Source organism: Protopterus annectens, chromosome 2.part0, assembly GCF_019279795.1.
Source record: "Protopterus annectens isolate FY-2018-M chromosome 2.part0, PAN1.0, whole genome shotgun sequence".
NCBI classification, from domain to species: domain Eukaryota; kingdom Metazoa; phylum Chordata; order Ceratodontiformes; family Protopteridae; genus Protopterus; species Protopterus annectens.
The window spans coordinates 855545971-855563875 of NC_056728.1; the positions used below are offsets into that span (position 1 = coordinate 855545971).

The window sequence follows — 17905 nt, forward strand, 5'->3', positions numbered from 1 at the left end:
GGGGTACTTCACTTTAGAAGACTTCAACTTCAGTTCTGAAATGAAAACTGAGGTAGCGCCAACCGGCACTCTTGTGAACTGCTTCTGCTTTGGGCTCCTTGGTAAGAAAGACTGATGTAATGGCTTTGGCTGCCTGATTTTATAATTCTGACAACCTGACATCAGTCTTCAAGCGACAGCAACTGACACAGAAATACTAAGTCTCTGGTATTCGGGCTGACCGAGGGCTACCCTGGTAGGGATAACCCCAAATGTGATAACTGCAACAGTGAAACACGAAAAACTTCAACCTTCTCTCAAACTCAACATGGTTTCAGACGAAAGCATAGCACTACAACAGCCTTAATTTGGTTCACCAATACCATAAACCAGCTTAAAAACAATGGCCAATTAGTCTCATCCATATTCCCAGACATGTCAAAAGCCTTCAACACAATATCTCATCAAAAACTATTAAACGAACTAGCTTCCATAAACCTCTCCCAAACAGCACTAGCCTGGTTCCACAGCTACTTAACTGACCGTCAGCAAGCAGTTAAGTGGCAAAACTCACTCTCTCCCCATTCTACCAGTCTCAGTAGGTGTACCTCAAGAATCAATCCTCAGTCCACTACTCTTCTCTATATTCACCAATAAACTATCTACAGCTGCTTAACAAGGGTACCATTATTCAATATGCTGACTCCTACCTTACATGCTCAGTCCCAGCTCTCCCCAAACTCCTGCAAATAACACAAAGACATAGAATAATACCTTTCTACTCTTCAGCTAATACTCACCCAAACAAAACTAAACTGTTGATCTTTACTCAAGGCAAATCACAAACATCTCAATTCACCTACAGTATCTTTTCATCTAACAATACCAAAATAGAACCAGTAGCACACACAAACCTTCTTGGGAGTAAAAATCGATAACTCACTAAAAATCAATAAACATTTGGCTTTAACCATTAAAAAGGTGCATATTAAACTTGGAGCTCTCTATAAAGCAAAATCATTCCTCACAAATAGCTCTAGCCAGAACACATCTCCTCTCCACCCTCCTATATGGCTCCTCCATCTTTACAAATCTTAGAAAAACAGACCTAAACAAACTCACACTTATTCATTCAAACAGAACTCATCACTGCTCTGCACTACAAGAACTAAACTGAATTGAACTTCCCGACCTCCTCCATCTAAACCAAATAACCATCACCCATTCCATCATCCACCAGCCAAACAACTGCCCAGCTCTCAGATCTAGTACAGGCATATACCAGTAATAGAATTTTGAGATCCTTTGATAAATTATTACTAATAATCACAAAAGCCAACAACAGCTTTGATGAATCCCTTTATTTGTAAAAAATATCCCAGACTTGGAACTCTATTCCACAACTAATCGTTAACACCACTAATACAAAAAATTAAAATCACTCCTCACAAATTACCTAAAAGACAACTGGCTATGTTCCTGATCTTCACCTGGATGCCACTCATCACATCCCCTGGAGGGCCACTCGCCACACCCTTCCCCATTCATCCAGTCCCATTCTTGATCTCGATCTTGAACCATCATAAGGCACAAAGTGTTTTTATATCTAAACAAACATGTAACTCATTACTTATGTTGAATTTTACATCTTAATAAGACACAAGTCACAGGACATTTTCATGTAAACACATACTGTCTTCTGTTGCTTTAACCAACTACCTTACCTCAGATATTTGTAAAAATCGTTGTACTACTTTGTATCCGTTGACTTTATCTCAGATATATGTAAAAATCACTGTACTATATTGCATCTCTTGAACTTTTGTTTATATTCATACTTTCCATAAATTGTAATTCTTTGTATAACGTGGAGCTTTTCTCTCCGGGCCTTCGCTGAAAATGGGCTACCGGCTCAGTCAGACACTACCGGTAAACAAATGAAAAATAAAATAAATAAGTTTGCAGGGAAGTATATATGTGCCATCGTTGAAGACGCAGCATTCCTGTGCCCAAGGACAGTTGAAGAACAAGTAGGTTCAATAAAAAATAAAACATCAGTGCCCGATATAAAATGGGCTGTCACACTACTGCCATTTATAAAATGGCATGCCTACAGCCACTGATGATGTGCCTCTTACCTAACTAACAAGCCCGGTAATGACAGAGGAGGAAAAGGGACAAACTGAGGATATATAAAGTACAGTTTTGTACCTACCATAAATGTAGATGTCCGATAGATATGCAACTGCAGTCCTGACATATGGGTTTGTCCTGTCTCAGGCAGCCCTTCGGTCGTCCAGATTCCAAAGTCTGGGTCCGGCGTCGGCTGATGTCGCCTCCTCCCCGACGTCAGAGCGGCTGGGGTATAAAGGCATCCGCTGACGCCATCTTCTTCAGTGTTTCTTGCCCCAGATGCCAGGTGCCCTCCAAAGAAGGCTAAATTCGGTGAATGGATAAAAAATTCCAGACATGCACAACAGTAATAAACAGATACACCATAACAGATATCCCCAGCTAATAGAGAAAAGGGGGAATGGACCCAAAAGGAAAATTGCAGAGGGGTAGGAGGGAGGGAAAACCTGACCGCAGTTGCATATCTATCGGACATCTACATTTATGGTAGGTACAAAACTGTACTATGTCCTTCAAGAATGCAACTGCAGTCCTGACATATGGGTTGAATACCATAGCCAAGCTGGGGGTGGTAGAATCTAAGAAAGGGATGGTGTAGCTAAAATGCCCTGCAGGACTGCCGAAGCAAAGCCTGCGCGGGATCTGGAGTATAAAGGCAGGTTGTAGTGTTTGGTAAATGTATGCACAGAGCTCCATGTAGCAGCCTCTAGAATGTCCTTTGTAGCCACTCCTCTTAGAAAGGCTGTGGATGTGGCTATAGCTCTGGTGGAGTGTGGCCTAATATTGGCTGGCACACCTTTGCCATGGAAAGAGTAACAGAATCTGATGCAGTGTCCAATCCATTTTGAAATTGTTTGTTTGGAGATTGCCTTTCCTTGCACTCCAGCAGCATATGCTACAAATAGTTGGTCAGACTTTCTGGTGGTCTTTGTTCTGTCCAAGTAGTAGCGTAACTGTCTGTGTATGTCCAAAGTGTGCAGCAGCTTTTCCCCCTTATTTTGAGGATTGGGAAAGAAAGTAGGCAGGTGAATTGCTTGACTTAGAGACACCCTGGATATCACTTTTGGCATGAATGAAGGATTGGTTCTTAGAGAAACTCTGTCCTGATGAAAAATGAGAAAGGGAGGTACTGCCATGAGGGCCTGTATCTCAGAGACTCTTCTTGCTGAGGTAACTGCCAACAGGAAAACCATTTTTCTGGAGAGAAATTGCATTTCTGAAGATGCTGCTGGTTCAAAAGGAGGGAGAGTTAATTTTTCCAAGACGAAATTGAGGTCCCCATGCAGGTACTGGTGGTTTTCTGGGAGGTTTGATATTCTTTATCCCTCTTAGAAACTGTCTTAGCAAGGGATGCGAAAACACAGGTGGGTCACAGTTGTATTTTGCTGAGATTGCGGAAGCGTGAATTTTTATGGAAGAATATGAGAGGCCACTATGAAACATTTCTGCCAAGTATTCTAATATCTGTGGTATGCTCATTACTGATGCATCCTGACCCTTGTTGGCATTCCAGATGATGAATCTCTTCCACTTGGCTGAATAGGTTTTTCTGGTGGAAGGTCTGCGTGCTTCCAGCAAGATGTCTTGAACTCTTTCGGAAAGAGAGATATGGGTAAAAGTCATGGAACCCTCCAAGCTGTCAGCTGCAATGTTTGCAGGTTTTGATGAACAGTCCTGTAATTGTACTGAGTTAGAAGCAGAGGCCATTGAGGCAAGGGACACGGTTTGGTGTGAGTTATGCTCAGTAGCAATGGGTACCAGTGCTGCCTTGGCCAGTCTGGAGCTATCAAAATTCCTTTTGGTTGTTCTGCTTTGATCTTCAGTAACACCTTGGTCAGTAATGGTAGAGGAGGGAATGCATAAACTGTTAGGGAATTCCAGCTGAAGGAGAGAGCATCCGTTCTCCAGGCTAGAGGATGGTGCGTCCTTGAACAGAACTTCTCCAGGTGATGATTGAGGTGAGAAGCAAAGAGATCTATGTCCGGTCTTCCCCATGCACTTGTTATTTGTGAGAAAATGTGTGGATGCAGCATCCATTCGTGCGGATCCAAGAAATTTCTGCTCAGCCTGTCCGCCAGAACATTGCCCTTGCCTGGAACAAACTGGGATTGCAAGTGGATGTTCAGTTTCAGGGACTTTTCCCAAAGAATCATTGTTAGTCTGCAGAGGGGATAAGAATGAGTGCCTCCCTGCTTGTTTATATACCACATGACAGTGGTGTTGTCTGTCCTTATTAGCAGATGACCTTGTTGAAGGGATTTCCCGAAGGCCTCGATTGCATGTATCACTGCCAACATCTCTTTTTGATTTATGTGCAGATGCATTTCCCTGGGAGTCCATTGCCCTTGAATGCATCTGTCCTCCATGTGCGCCCTCCATCCATGATCTGAGGCGTCTGTTGTAATGGTTTGACTTGCTAGAGGTTTGATGAAAGATATGCCTTTGTTTAAATGACTTGCTTGAGCCCACCACAAAAATTCCCTTTGCAGGCATGGAATGAGTGGTATTACGTCTTCTAGATTGTGGCTGTGTTGAGACCATAAGCTTTTTAGGTACCATTGTAGCTTTCTCATGTGTAGTCTTGCCAGAGGGATCAGAAGAATGCAAGATGCCATGAACCCCATGGCCTGCAGGATTTTCCTTGCGGTCAGCTGAGTGAGCTTTGCTAGGTTTTGAAGTAATCTGGTAAATGTTCTTGTTTCTCCTCTGTGAGGAAAGCCATTTGTGATTGTGTGTCCAGTTTGGCTCCTAGAAAAATAATCTGTTGGGATGGCAGTAGTCTTGATTTTTGAATGCTGACTGTGTATCCCAAAGCCTGTAGTAATTGAATGACATAGTCCAAGTTTCTTATCAAGGTTTGTTTGCTGTCTGCTTGTATAAGGCAGTCGTCCAGGTAAGGGTATATTTGAATCCCCTGGAGCCTGCAATGTGCAACTACTGATGCCAGGCATTTCGTGAATACTCTGGGCGCAGTAGATAAGCCAAACGGCAATGCTGAGAATTGATAATGCTCTGACCCTGCAAGAAATCTGAGGTATCTTCTGCAACTGTGTCTGATTGGGACATGCAGGTATGCCTCCTTGAGGTCCAGAGTAACTAGCCAAGACCCCTTGCACAGCAAGGGAAGGAGTTGCTGTAACGTCAGCATTTTGAATTTTGGCACAATGAGAAAAGTGTTTAGAATGGACAAGTCCAGTATAGGTCTCCATTGCTTTTCTTTTCTTGGAACAAGGAACAGTCGTGAATAGAATCCCTGGCCTTGTTCCTGAGGAGGAACCTTTTCTATTGCTTTTATTTGTAACAGCTTTGAAACTTGTATGAGTGCCTCTGCCCTTTGATTTTGTGGCAGGTTTGGCATGCCTTGTCTCGTTGGTAAGGTATGGAAGTGGAACCTGTAACCTTTGTCTACTATGTCCAGAATCCATTTGTCCTTGGTTAAAGTGTGCCAGTTCTTTGAGAATAAGGATAATTTTCCGCCTAGAGGTGCTTCTCTTTGAGCCTTGGTCGGCGGTGTGAAAGTCAAGTCATTGTGATTGTCCCTGTGGAGCAGCTGAACTCCCTGCGCCACTTCTCTGATTTGGTGGTTGCCATTGGCGGCCCCTGTAGGAGCCTCGGTATTGCCCTCTACCTCGAGCACGCCTGTTTTTTCCCCCTTTGATATTTGTCAGTGTCTGGAAAGGACCAATTCTTTGAAGGCCAATTCCTGCTGAATCTGGGTGGCTGAACCTGGAGGAAATCCTTGACTGTCTGTACTGATTTAGCCTTTTCCTCAATAGACTTCAACACATCCTGTGCATTAGCACCAAAAAGCTTCTGTTTTTCCAGAGGTGCATCTAGGAGCTTTACTTTAACATGGTCTGGCAGTGGCTGTTCTTTCAACCAAGCATGTCTACGTATAACGGCCCCTGTCATAGCTGCCCTACATGAAGCTTCCAATGCATCATAACCACACTGAAGAAAATGATTGCTAACCTGCTGAGTGTTATGAACCAAATCCTGCAATGCCTTTCTATCTATAGGCTCAGGAGAGGCTAACTTTTTCTGAAAATCATCCATTAAGTAATCCTGGTACTGAAACATATGAAAAAGACAGTTAAGTGACCTCATGGCAAGGGTGGAAGAGGTATAAACTTTTTTGCCCCATCTCTCCAGGGACCTAGATTCCCTGTCCGCGGGCAAAGGGTTTTTGGCCAAGGAAGTAGCCACTCCTCTGGGCCCCTGAGAAATAGTTTCTAGATCCACAGAGTGGGCCTTAAAGAGATGCTTATGAGTTTCAGGGACCCTGTAATATCTGTCTGGCTTGACAGGAGCAGGAGGGAGAGAATCAGGGGAAGCACTGGAGTCTGAGTATACATCATCCAAGACATCCAACACTGGAGGAATAGCTAATGGTCTGTGCTGGGGTAACTTAAGGAAGGTACGTAGACTTTTCCTGGAGTCAGAGAATTCCTGACCCTGCCACTGAAAATGTTCTCTCATGGAGTGGAGAACTTCTCCGAAAGAAATATCCTCTGGAGGAGAGGCAGAAGGAATTGATTCCTCAGCATCAGAGTCCTCGTAGGCCTGGAAGGATTCTTCCTGGGTATCTGAGTGCTCTGAATCCCTAGAGGCTTCATCTGAAGAGATGGTATCTGTCTGCTCAGTCCTAGGCCTTTTATCTGCAGGCGGCTGAGAACCTCTGTCTGGATGCGACTGAGAACCTCTGATTAGAGAGATTAGATCTGCAGCTAGAGTCATGATCCGTTTATCAGAAGAGGGGCCCTGGGAAAAAGATTTAGGAGGATGGGCCTTAGCCTGGCTGGCAGCCTTAGCACGTGTGTAGGCCTTGATGGACATGGAGACCGGAGGCCTGGCTGCCCCACGTGCAGGAGTAACTTTATCCACTGGTATGGTGTCAGGTAAATCTTGAGCTTCAGATTCTGGAGGAAAATCAACAACCGGCACCGGGGAAACCTCCAGGACCGAAGTACACGGTAAAGCGGTGTCGTCGACCTGGAGCAGTTGAATTACCGCCTCCGAAGAGACTGATGCACTCGCGGAAGGCTTAGGCGTGGTATCGGTGGACAACGCGGGCCGAGGATGTCGGTCCCGGTCCTTACGTTTTTTGGAAGTATGTGCTGTCGGTTGTTCCGACGGCATGATATAAGCGTAATTTTCGCCAAAAAAGTCTTCGGCAAATTCTGCCCGGCGCCTGAGTGTGCGCTTATTAAAGCAAGCACAGGCAGCACAGGCCGAGACGTCGTGGTCTGGGCCCAGGCAGGGAAGGCAGTAAGAATGGAAGTCCTTATGAGGTATTTGTTTACCACAAGACAAACAATTATTAACCTTTTCAATTTTTTCTGACATCGGCTGAGGCAGGAAAAATGTTCCCCAACAGGGTACTTAGCTTTTTGATGACTTCGGTAACTGAAAACAGAGGAGCTGAACGACCGGCACTTGCGAACTGCTTCTGCTTCGGGCACCGCGCGGCAATAAAGACTGGAGAAGATGGCGTCGGCGGATGCCTTTATACCCCAGCCGCTCTGACGTCGGGGAGGAGGCGACATCAGCCGACGCCGGACCCAGACTTTGGAATCTGGCCGACCGAAGGGCTGCCTGTGGCAGGACAACCCATATGTCAGGACTGCAGTTGCATTCTTGAAGGACATCTTAAAAGTCCCAAGGTCAAAAGAGCTAACATTTACAAATCAATAACATTTAATCTGAGCAAGCCTACACAATAAATTTAGAAAAACAATAAAACACAGCTGAATTACACCAAAGGCAGTCTTAGTGCAAAATAAAGAAGAAAAACTTAAATCCTACTTAAATTTTTTCCCAGTTTTAGCTTGTGTTCCTCCATTCCAGACATGGTCCTTCTCTTCATAGAAGAAAAAAATATCAAGCTTCACATCCTGGCCTTGAAAAGAAAGCTCCAGGCTGTCCTTCACCTTTTAGAAACAAAAGCAAATATTCATAAAATCGACAGCGATTATAGGTCTTCTGTGTGGTTCTTCAGATACTTTAACACTGATAAACAATAGTGAGTTTACCGTAACATTTCATCTAGTACTCAGGTAAAGCTATGTTAAAATGTCACCTCCGAGGCCTCCTGATACAATTGGTTTAGTCTCCTAACATGATGTTTTTCAGTACTTACGAGTTCTTTGAAGCAATTACAAAAATAACAAATACGCTCCTACCATATCAGTTATGTTATGACAGGACACTCCTTAATGGACACTAAGGCTGTGTTAATCAATTTTATCAGTCTGAATTCAGCACTTGTGATTAGCCACTCACCCACGATGATGATGATGTATCCTGTGGTATAACTCACCAATTAAATAAGCACACACATCTGCCACTGCTGGCAGTTTGCCACCTAGACAGCAAGTACATTCCTGCAAATCAAGAAACAGCAGTGCAGGTATGTCACATGTAGCAATCACAGGTGATCATAGCTTAGTACATACCTGCCTGAAATAAAAATAACTCCAAAAGCTGAGACTACAGAGAAATGCAGACAAATCACAGGGGGACAACAGGAGGATACTCCTACTCTAACAAGAAGGGATATCTCACACATGAAGCGTTGCAAAAAGAATGCATGTGTACAGGTAAAACCAAGGACCCTCCTAGATGATCCTACCTCTGGATTAAAATAAAGGGATGAACTACTAATGTGGAAGAAGCCAGAAGACAGCTCAGAAGTCTGAATCCTAGAGTGCCCACCACTGTAGTGTCACAAGAAGATTCATGGTTGAGAGGACAGTGTCTGCAGGAGTGGGAACACCACAGACCAATGTCTACAATAAGACATTGCAACACTATCACTGTAAGCAGCTACTTCTGGGGAGGAGGAGCAGCAAAGAGGGGCTTTCCACCCAGTCAGACTTCCCTGGTCAACAATCCTCAGAATATACCTATCTGAGAATTGTGAAATGCCCCCCCCCCCCAAGCCAATATAACCATCCAGTGAAACCAGGGAAGACCTACGCAGGCAGTTTACCCCCAGAAAATCAAGGGCTTTGTCTCTACTATAGTTTATACTTTTATAAAGAAATAAAGAAAAGGATGAACTGGTTCAAGGGCAAAATAAAAAACATCTTCCAAGGACCAGTGAAACTACAGTGGAGGGACCTGACCCCCTAAAAGGCTTAAAGGAAAGACCCACACCTGTAGCTTCTTTTTACAGAGGAGGAGCTACCACCAGGAAATAATTTTATCCAAGGATGAACTCTCCAACACCTTGGACTTGAAGGTGCAATCAATGGACAAGTGAGACAAAATTTTATCCAAGGATGAACTCTCCAACACCTTGGACTTGAAGGTGCAATCAATGGACAAGTGAGACAATCAAACATGATGTCCATGTTATTCAAAGGGTAGGATACTTCAAAGGAGCTATACAAACCACTACAGCTTTGACTTAATAATGACCTTAACCAGGAAAAATGGATAGAAGCTTGTCCATAAAACCTTTTGGAAAAACAGATGTCAAAGCACACAAGCATTTGAAACATCAGGGACACCAGTAAACGATCTACTAGAGAGACAAAGGGTGCTTATTCATCCAAACTGAGAACTACTTCCATTTGGAAGCTCAAGTAGAAGTCTTCTCAGCAAATCCAGACCATCAGCAGGCCAGGCCAGCAGGTTCCCAGGAAATATGTCCTGGGCCAGGATGGAGCTAATAATCACACAAATAAGGGGGGAAATACTTAAGAGTGAACATCAAGAGGTGCTAAGAATGACTAATTATTTTCACTAACCTCTACACTGAGATGCAGAAACATGTAGTGAAACCTACCAAGCTACAAAAGGAAGATCCATACTTCAAGTCCTCTTTTCCACCTGATAACAGCCAAGCAGGAGTAGAAGAGGAATATGTGCCCACTTGCAGTAGAAAGGTCAATCTCCTAGAGTGCCCACCACAGAAGAATCTGTCCAGACATGGTGCTTGAAGCCATGATGCCAAGAGAAAGCTGAAATACTTGTACATGCACCACATCTGGCTAATTCCTCTGAAGTATCCTTATCCACTCCATCCCATCCTGCTCTAAAATGACTACCTGGCCAGTAAACTATCTTATCCTGTACTGTTACATCAACTGGTGACATATACTGCACCATGCTCTCCTCAACTTTGCACAGTTATGAAAGTTCACTTTACCACACTGTCCTACATGCCGTTTGTCTAAACACTTATTCTGCTCTACATTGTACTGCCTGTATCATGATCATATTACATTTGTATGTTGACTATTCATACGTATCTTACCAGTGTTTTTGTTTTCTCACTAGTGTATGCTCAGTCATTTATTTTTCTCATTACTGTATACTAAGATGGTTCATTGCATTATGTATGTATATATGTATTCATGCTACTTTCACTCTATATCTTGTAGAACTTTTCTTGCCAGGCCTCCTCTAAAAAGGGGTTTTCCACCCAGTCAGACTTCCTGGTCAATAACAGCAATAAATAAATTAGTAGAACCCAATGACTGCCAATATATTCTTATGCAGAATAAAAACTACTGGGACAGTGAAGTCCAATAACTTAGCAAACCACAAAACAAGCACACATTTCCTGTAAAGGGGTGGGGGTTATGCACCCTATAACTTACATTGGCTTGACTGTGGGGAAAGGATAGGACTAAAAATTAACTAGATGTGCCTATACAGACTGCAGTTAACATTCAACCTTCCCTCGAACCATGCCTTTAGCCACATCTTTTCTCTACCTCTCCCAGATCCTCTCAAATGCCTCTGACGATGTCCACTTTACTACCTCACCACCAATCTACTCCATGGGTCCACAATAGTGTCTGTGAAGAAGCATACTTGGAGAGCAAGGAAGTAGTTTGTGCCTATAATCTGTGGCTGTGACCCCTATTCCCCCATCCTTCCTGTTCAGGATGACCACTTCACGTCTTCTCTGACATGTTGTGCATTTATATCTTGTTCTCCACTGTCTCTTCTAATCTTTGGTGAGAAGCTGGTTCAGTTGCTCAAGTCTCTAATTATATATTTTTCAATCTAAAGCCTTCCGCTGGGCTCCTCTATGTGGTATGATGTCCCTCTCTTGCATAGTTTCTGGAATTGCTTAGAGCAGTATTCAAGATGTGAACTGAACAGGAACCAGTAGAGAGGAAACACTACCTTAGTGCTTCTGGAATTTATCCTCTTAAGATAAATTTCAGCATTCTGTTTGCTGCTAACCATACTTTCTCATTCTGTTCTAGAGGTTCAATCCAGAAATCATTAACAACTGCTTGATAAGGTACCACTCAATGGATTACATTTTGAGCCAAAATAGGGGAAGCCACAGAAATATTACATGTCAAGGCTGTGTCAACACAGACTAACTACTTAACCCTTCCCTAGAAACTTATCTTCTCATGAGTATAATCTTGTGTCTTCTCTAATGATAAAGTCAATGTGACTATGCAGGGGACTAATGACCTGTACATATTTTGAATGATTAACCATAGCCATCTTACACTAGGACTTCTGGTGAGACTTTACAGAATAAGAGTGTCCTTGTACATACTTTGTATGAATATCCATTGCTGTTTGACACTAGCATTTTTGTGTGACATTTGTGTGTGTGACTTTATAATTAATAGTGTCTTTGACATATTTTATCAGGAATATCCAAAACTGTTTGCACTAGGATTTTCATATTCAAATGCTAAATCCTATGAAATGTAATGTATGCCTAAGCTTTGTAATGTACCAATGTCTTTCTAAATATTATTGTGCTTGTAAACATTTTGATGTATGTGGAGTTTTTCTCCCTGGGCCTCCACTGAAAATGGACATATATCCAGCTGGACTAGCCCGATCAACAAATGTAAAATAAAAAAAAATAAAATAAAAAATAAAAGAGTGAGAAGCCTTCAGTCAGCTCCAACTACTCAAAAACAGGTCCCAGAGGAGACAGGCTAATAACAGAAAGAAAAAAAAAAGAAATTAAGAAAGTTATTTTCCCTCTCCCCACTCCCACAAGCAAACATCCAACAACAGCAAAGGAAAGCTGACAGAAAGGTTAAGTTCATCCAGCTCTGAGTGGGGACTGTCCACCATTCCAGGACTCTAAAACAAAGAGCTGACATAATAGACAGTTCTAAAATATTTGAAGGATCCTCTTCCATACACTCCTCATAATTCACAACAATACCCACAACATGAGCGCACAGTGGCACTTGAAAATGTTGCCTGCATTCTTGACTAGAGGATGAAATCACTTCTGCATTTGGATCTGAAAGTATACCTACAGATGACCTAACAAACAATATCTCCTGTAGCCTCTCGAAGGGCAACTGCAACTGACAAAAATGAGTATGTATCTCAACATCTGAAAAATCAACAAACTGAGCAGAAGCCAGAAGGACAACTGAAAAAAAATGTAACATTCCTATGGGTCTATAACTTGGGGGTGGGGGTGAAGAAAAGAAGTTCCTCTAAGACTCTACAGGTAGGAATGCCAGAGCTGGTCAACACACAAAAGTGTATACAGGGTTCAGCATGTAGGAAGTCTGTGGAGTCTTAAAGAACCTCAAAGGACAGCTCCTTGATGAAAACAATATATAAACACAATCAAACCAGAGAAAAACCATGGTGACAGTGTGGCCTTTGAAAGTTCAAAGACAACAAAATCCTCAGAACTGTAAAAAAATATATATAAATGCATATAGAGAAATATGTACTAACTCCAAGAATGCAGTATGTCAGAATATTTTACTTACTTTAAATTCTAGCAGTCTTGGACTTGGTTTATATAAAACAACAGGTGAGTAAGAGGAAGAGCCTCACTTAGTAGGATGTGAGGCCATCCTTCAAAAAAAGCTTAAAAAGTATAATGGAGTTGTTCTGTTTTAAGACTCATTATCAGATCTTGCACTTTTCAGGGGAAGCCACAGTGAGGACACCTGATAAAAAATGGCAAAAATGTTACAGAGTTCTAGCCACCCAATCTTCCTGCAAGAAAAAGGAAGTGTACCACAAAAGCTCCCTTAGGAGAAGAAAATGTTTAGGTCAGGAACTGTATGAAAACATTTAACTAGTCCTTTTGTGGAGGAGAAAGGGGAAGTAACGGCCCTCAAACACCTTCTGAAAACAAGACAACCTTTATTGCCTTTGTTCAGTTAAGAGTTAGACCTCAAGTAAAATTTCAAATGTTGCAAAACTAACAGAATAACAGAAAAGAAGAGGTCAGCACAATAGTAAAGGTAACTAAGAGCACCTCACTGCTCATTATAGTGACCCTAGAGGACGGATCCCAGCCAAGGGGAATCAGAAGAGCTGCCACCCCAAGAAAACCCAGACGAGTCTAGGCAGCGCATGGAGGCTGGCACAACCAAACCCAGAGGTCCCCAATCAACACAGCGAAGGTGTTTACTGAACATACCTCTCAACCTAGAAACATCAAAAATCTGGACAAGGCCCATGAAAAATAGGTACAAATCTGTACGCTGATTAACATCTAATTTGCATACATAATTATGTAACCCCACCCACTCCAGTGGAATTCTGGGATACCAACTTTCGAACGCAAATTGAAAACAGACAACCAAAACATGGCACTAGAGTCCCCCTGCAGCCATTCCAGTGTCCTGTTACCTGGCTATTTTGCCCCATTTACCATAAACACTACTAATTTATGCATACTGCTTTACTTCTACAATGATCTGAATTTTATTTTTACATTTTACAGCACAACAATGCAGAAACACTAAAAGACGTCACGTCATCTGGTTTACAAAGCAATACTGTCTCACAATGAAAATAGGCTTGACATTGAACTTTGCCCTTGAAACTCACATTCATTGAAACAGCATCGAAACCCACACACACACCACATCCAAAGAAAATGCATCTGGCCAGTGGCGGATAAAAAGTCTGCTTCCACACCCACACTATAAATAGAATTAAAGTAGTGTAAGCCAGAGGCATCTTGCACAGCGTCTCATACTTATTTTCAATTTCATTTTTGGGGGGGGGGGGGGGGACAAAAGGTCAAAAACCAGGGACACATTTTAAACATTGCTTGTACAATTTTGTACAGTTGCTAGAATAAAATGCTGTGCTACCATCATTCATTTCACTTGCAGGTTTTGAACCCAGGACTCTATGCACTACATTCAGAACATACCACTATCCCAAATCAGCAGCTGCCTGAAAAATAGGAAGACTGAAATCATTTAGTGAATTCATTTCTCACTTCTCAACATAGCTCTTAACCTCATGGACAAAAAGCCAATAATGGGGGAATACAAATTCAGTTCTCACTTCTCACTCACCATATCTCTGAACTGTTAGCACAAATGTTCTTACTTCTCATCATAGCTCTCTGAACTCTTAGTACAAAAAAAAAATCTGGACAAAGCTCAGAACATAACTTTCAGCTGTCTAAAATCTCCATTTAAACAGGGGCAAGTATGCACTTCCACATTTCAGTATCCTTCTTTGAGTTTACATGAAAAACCACTGTTCCTACCCATTTACAAAGGCAAAAATGCAGCAGACAGTACCAATGATTTCTAGAAGACACACGTCTCTTACCATTACTCAGTTTAGTCTCTTTTTGCTTGACCTATCCAGGTAAGCAGAGTTCCCATTAGCCGTTACTCCAGTATTCTTCCATACAGTCACCAAATGCTCTTCTAAACTTGTTATGCAGCCCAACAGCTGAATATTCTTTGTTGACATTTTCTTGTTAATTTATCATTAATCCATTGGTAAGGGCTGGCTGGCAGTCTTTAACCTCTTCCACCTTTAAAACTAGACTGGAGTGGGGGTTAAGTGGATCACTAGCCCTCCGTACCAATGGACTTAACAGTAAATACTACACATAAAATTGGGTCATGTAGCCAAGCACTTGCACTACAGAATCTTGCATAACATGCAGTTAAACAAATCATTTAGAGAGCTCCACCATACGCCAAAAGTAAACATTTTCCTCCACTTCTCGCAGGAGAATATGGCAAGTTTGTATTCTCTAACTATAAAAAAGACTACTTAAAGGTGAACTCCAGTCAGAAAAAGCATGTTAAACAGCAAGTTAAACCAGATGTTTATTTTTTGTGCTCTTTTATCGAGAGATGCTCAAAAAAAATGTACTCATCTAAGCACACGAGTATGCCTGACTACACCCTTGCTGTACACTTTGAGGATAGGACAGGGTACCGTAACAAACTTTTATATGCTGCTTAAAGTTACCGCTCCTCTTTCAAAGTCATTGTAGAAGGCTTTGTGAAGCAGGCACTTCTCACTGCATCCCTGCGAGCCCACAAGAGTTAGATAAATGTAGTTATCAGTACCTGCAAGCCAGCACTATGTCCTAGTAGCAATGGTCACTATGTAGCTGGGTATTGCAGCTCTACTAGTAGTCTCAGCCTCTCAGGTTAGGACAATCACCTTTGCAGATCCCCAAACTAAAACCAACATGCTTGTTTTGGTTCCTCTTTTTATTCTACCAAATTTTCAATAGGGGCACACTACAAGAAGAAAGACCACATTATCCACTAAAGAGTAAATTATTTCGGAGAACCAGACCAGCATTAAAACAGTCCACTGCTGTTATAAATATTGCAAGCATTCCCGGCTGCATGTATCACTGGCTCCTGCTCTAAGGAACTCTAACAGCAAAAACGTTATACGCTTCCTTCTAAAACAATCAGAGCAATCGAGTGTGCATTTTACACTCTTATCACACACTTACTTACAGCAGCAAACAGCTCTGTTCGTAATTCATCCCTGCTGAGCCTGCTCACAAATATAACCGCAACTGCTTGCAAATAAATATTCCCTTAAATGCTTGCACTTGTAACGGCTCACAAATATAATGTTTGTAATTTGCGCAAATACTGGTAATGCAGCTACTAATGCTAATGCTCACAGCGACACACCCTTGGCTCACACACACAAAACACATGCACTTTGCACTCACTCTCCCTCCCTCCCTCCGTCTCTCTTCTCTTCCTCCCTCCCTCTCTAGCTCTTTTGGAGCATTAAGAAATGCTTACTAACTAAATCTGCTTCAGTGTGTATCATTTACTAAAACGGCTACAACACAGATCCGTAATCAAATGTCAGCCAGTAAGAAAATATAGTAGAGGCCAACATCACCAATATACAGAAGAACTCAGATGGACAACTAAGCCAAATCATGGATCCTTACTGCATACTGTACAACTACATCAGGAAGAAGTGAACATACTGAAAGACTTTCTTTTCTTGGGTTTAAATATTTCTGCAGATGGTAATTCCAGATACGAAAGTAAAAGACCCTTTCTTTTTTCAGACGGAAACATATGGCTAATCGGGATAAGATTTTAAGAAGTAAAGCTATCACATCCTTACCTAGGCAGTATGCGAACTGGCAGCAGCTTTAAGTCCCTATTCCCTCGGCTTAGCAGTGGCAGCAACAATACAGCAGAACGCAGAAGCAAAGTCCCTCTCAGCATCAGCAGCATTCTCTGTCCGAAACGGGAGGCAGGCTCAGGCAGCACCAAATTCAGCAGTTTCTGTCGGATTGGAAACAGCAAAGCCTGCATTCTTGGCCACAACAGTTTAAAAACACTTCCCTAGTTCCCGCGTTTCTGTTCGAACTTTAAAACGGCAGCAAAATGAGTATTGTACTCTCAGCAGCAGCCAGCAACAATTTAAAGTACTTCTTCCCGCCTGCTCACAGCCAGCCGGAAATCATGACGTAAGCTCCTTGAGCTCAGTTCCGACTGGCTGTTAGTGCTGAAGGAGCTGACGTCATCGCGCACGTGATGACGTCGGCTCCGACAGCGCGAAAATTAAAAAAAATAAAAAAAAAAACAAAGAAATCGGAAATGAAGGGGTGCCACTCGGGAATCGTGGAACCCCTTCATTTGGACCCCAAAACTCGGTAAAAACGGAGTAATTCGGGACGGTTGGGAGGTCTGTTACTGAAAGATATCTGATATTGCTCTTAGGAAGACAATGAGACAAGGAAAAGGAAGCACCAAGAGGGAAAAAATGGGCCTTTACCAAGGAAGAGGCCTTCTTACTCTTAAGGAAGCTATCAAATAAAGCAAGAGAGGTTCAGTCACAGAGCATTCCCTACTTGACAGGAATGTCAGTATTTCAGAGCCTGAGCTATGGCTACCTATCAAAATGGTGAGCAGTGGAACAGCACTGCATGCAATTCCAAGTCTGTCACAGTGATGCCCTTTAACTATAACTGACAAGAAGAATGTGCCCATCTGAATCACCACTATACAGCTGAAAAGTACAAAGCAACACAGCAATTACCACCAACAAAAACAAACACAAACATACTTACATACTACAGAAATAAATAAGCCTTGTTATACAAGCATGTCCACAGAATAAATGGTTCCCAAGACATACAGCATATGTCAATGTGTCAGGCAATATTGTTGGCATGCAGAACCAAACAGAAGTACTCCACTCTGGAATGGTACTATTACCAAAAAACTAGTAAACAAACACAAATTCACCTCCATGTAACACAGTTGAACAGTATTTTAATGTACAATACTTCAAAAACAATATACAAAATACTTAACACTTTCATTACAATATAAAGTGACTTCTTCAGAGTATACCTGCACATAACACAGCAACTAATTTAAGCCACCTCATATAAACCACATGATCATTTGGCACCAATCAAACATCATCACTGTGCAAATAAAAAAAGAAACCAAGAAACTAATAAAACAAATAACCAAATACTCGAAACTGACCTAAATGTGCAGTTATATTTTCAAAGAACATCCATTTATAAGGCACTTAACACTAATAACCTCAT

The 17905-nt window shown here is 42.1% G+C and overlaps 1 protein-coding gene across 2 annotated transcripts in view; it reads right to left on the bottom strand.

Moving 5' to 3' along the window:
* FKTN (fukutin) overlaps window positions 1–17905 on the bottom strand; it is a 553910-nt gene that overhangs the window by 210783 nt on the left and 325222 nt on the right. For both annotated transcript variants that reach the window (XM_044061118.1, XM_044061119.1), the window contains exon 8: window positions 7918–8042. In XM_044061118.1, coding sequence (XP_043917053.1) covers window positions 7918–8042 — 125 coding nt within the window. The remainder of the gene's footprint in view (window positions 1–7917; window positions 8043–17905) is intronic.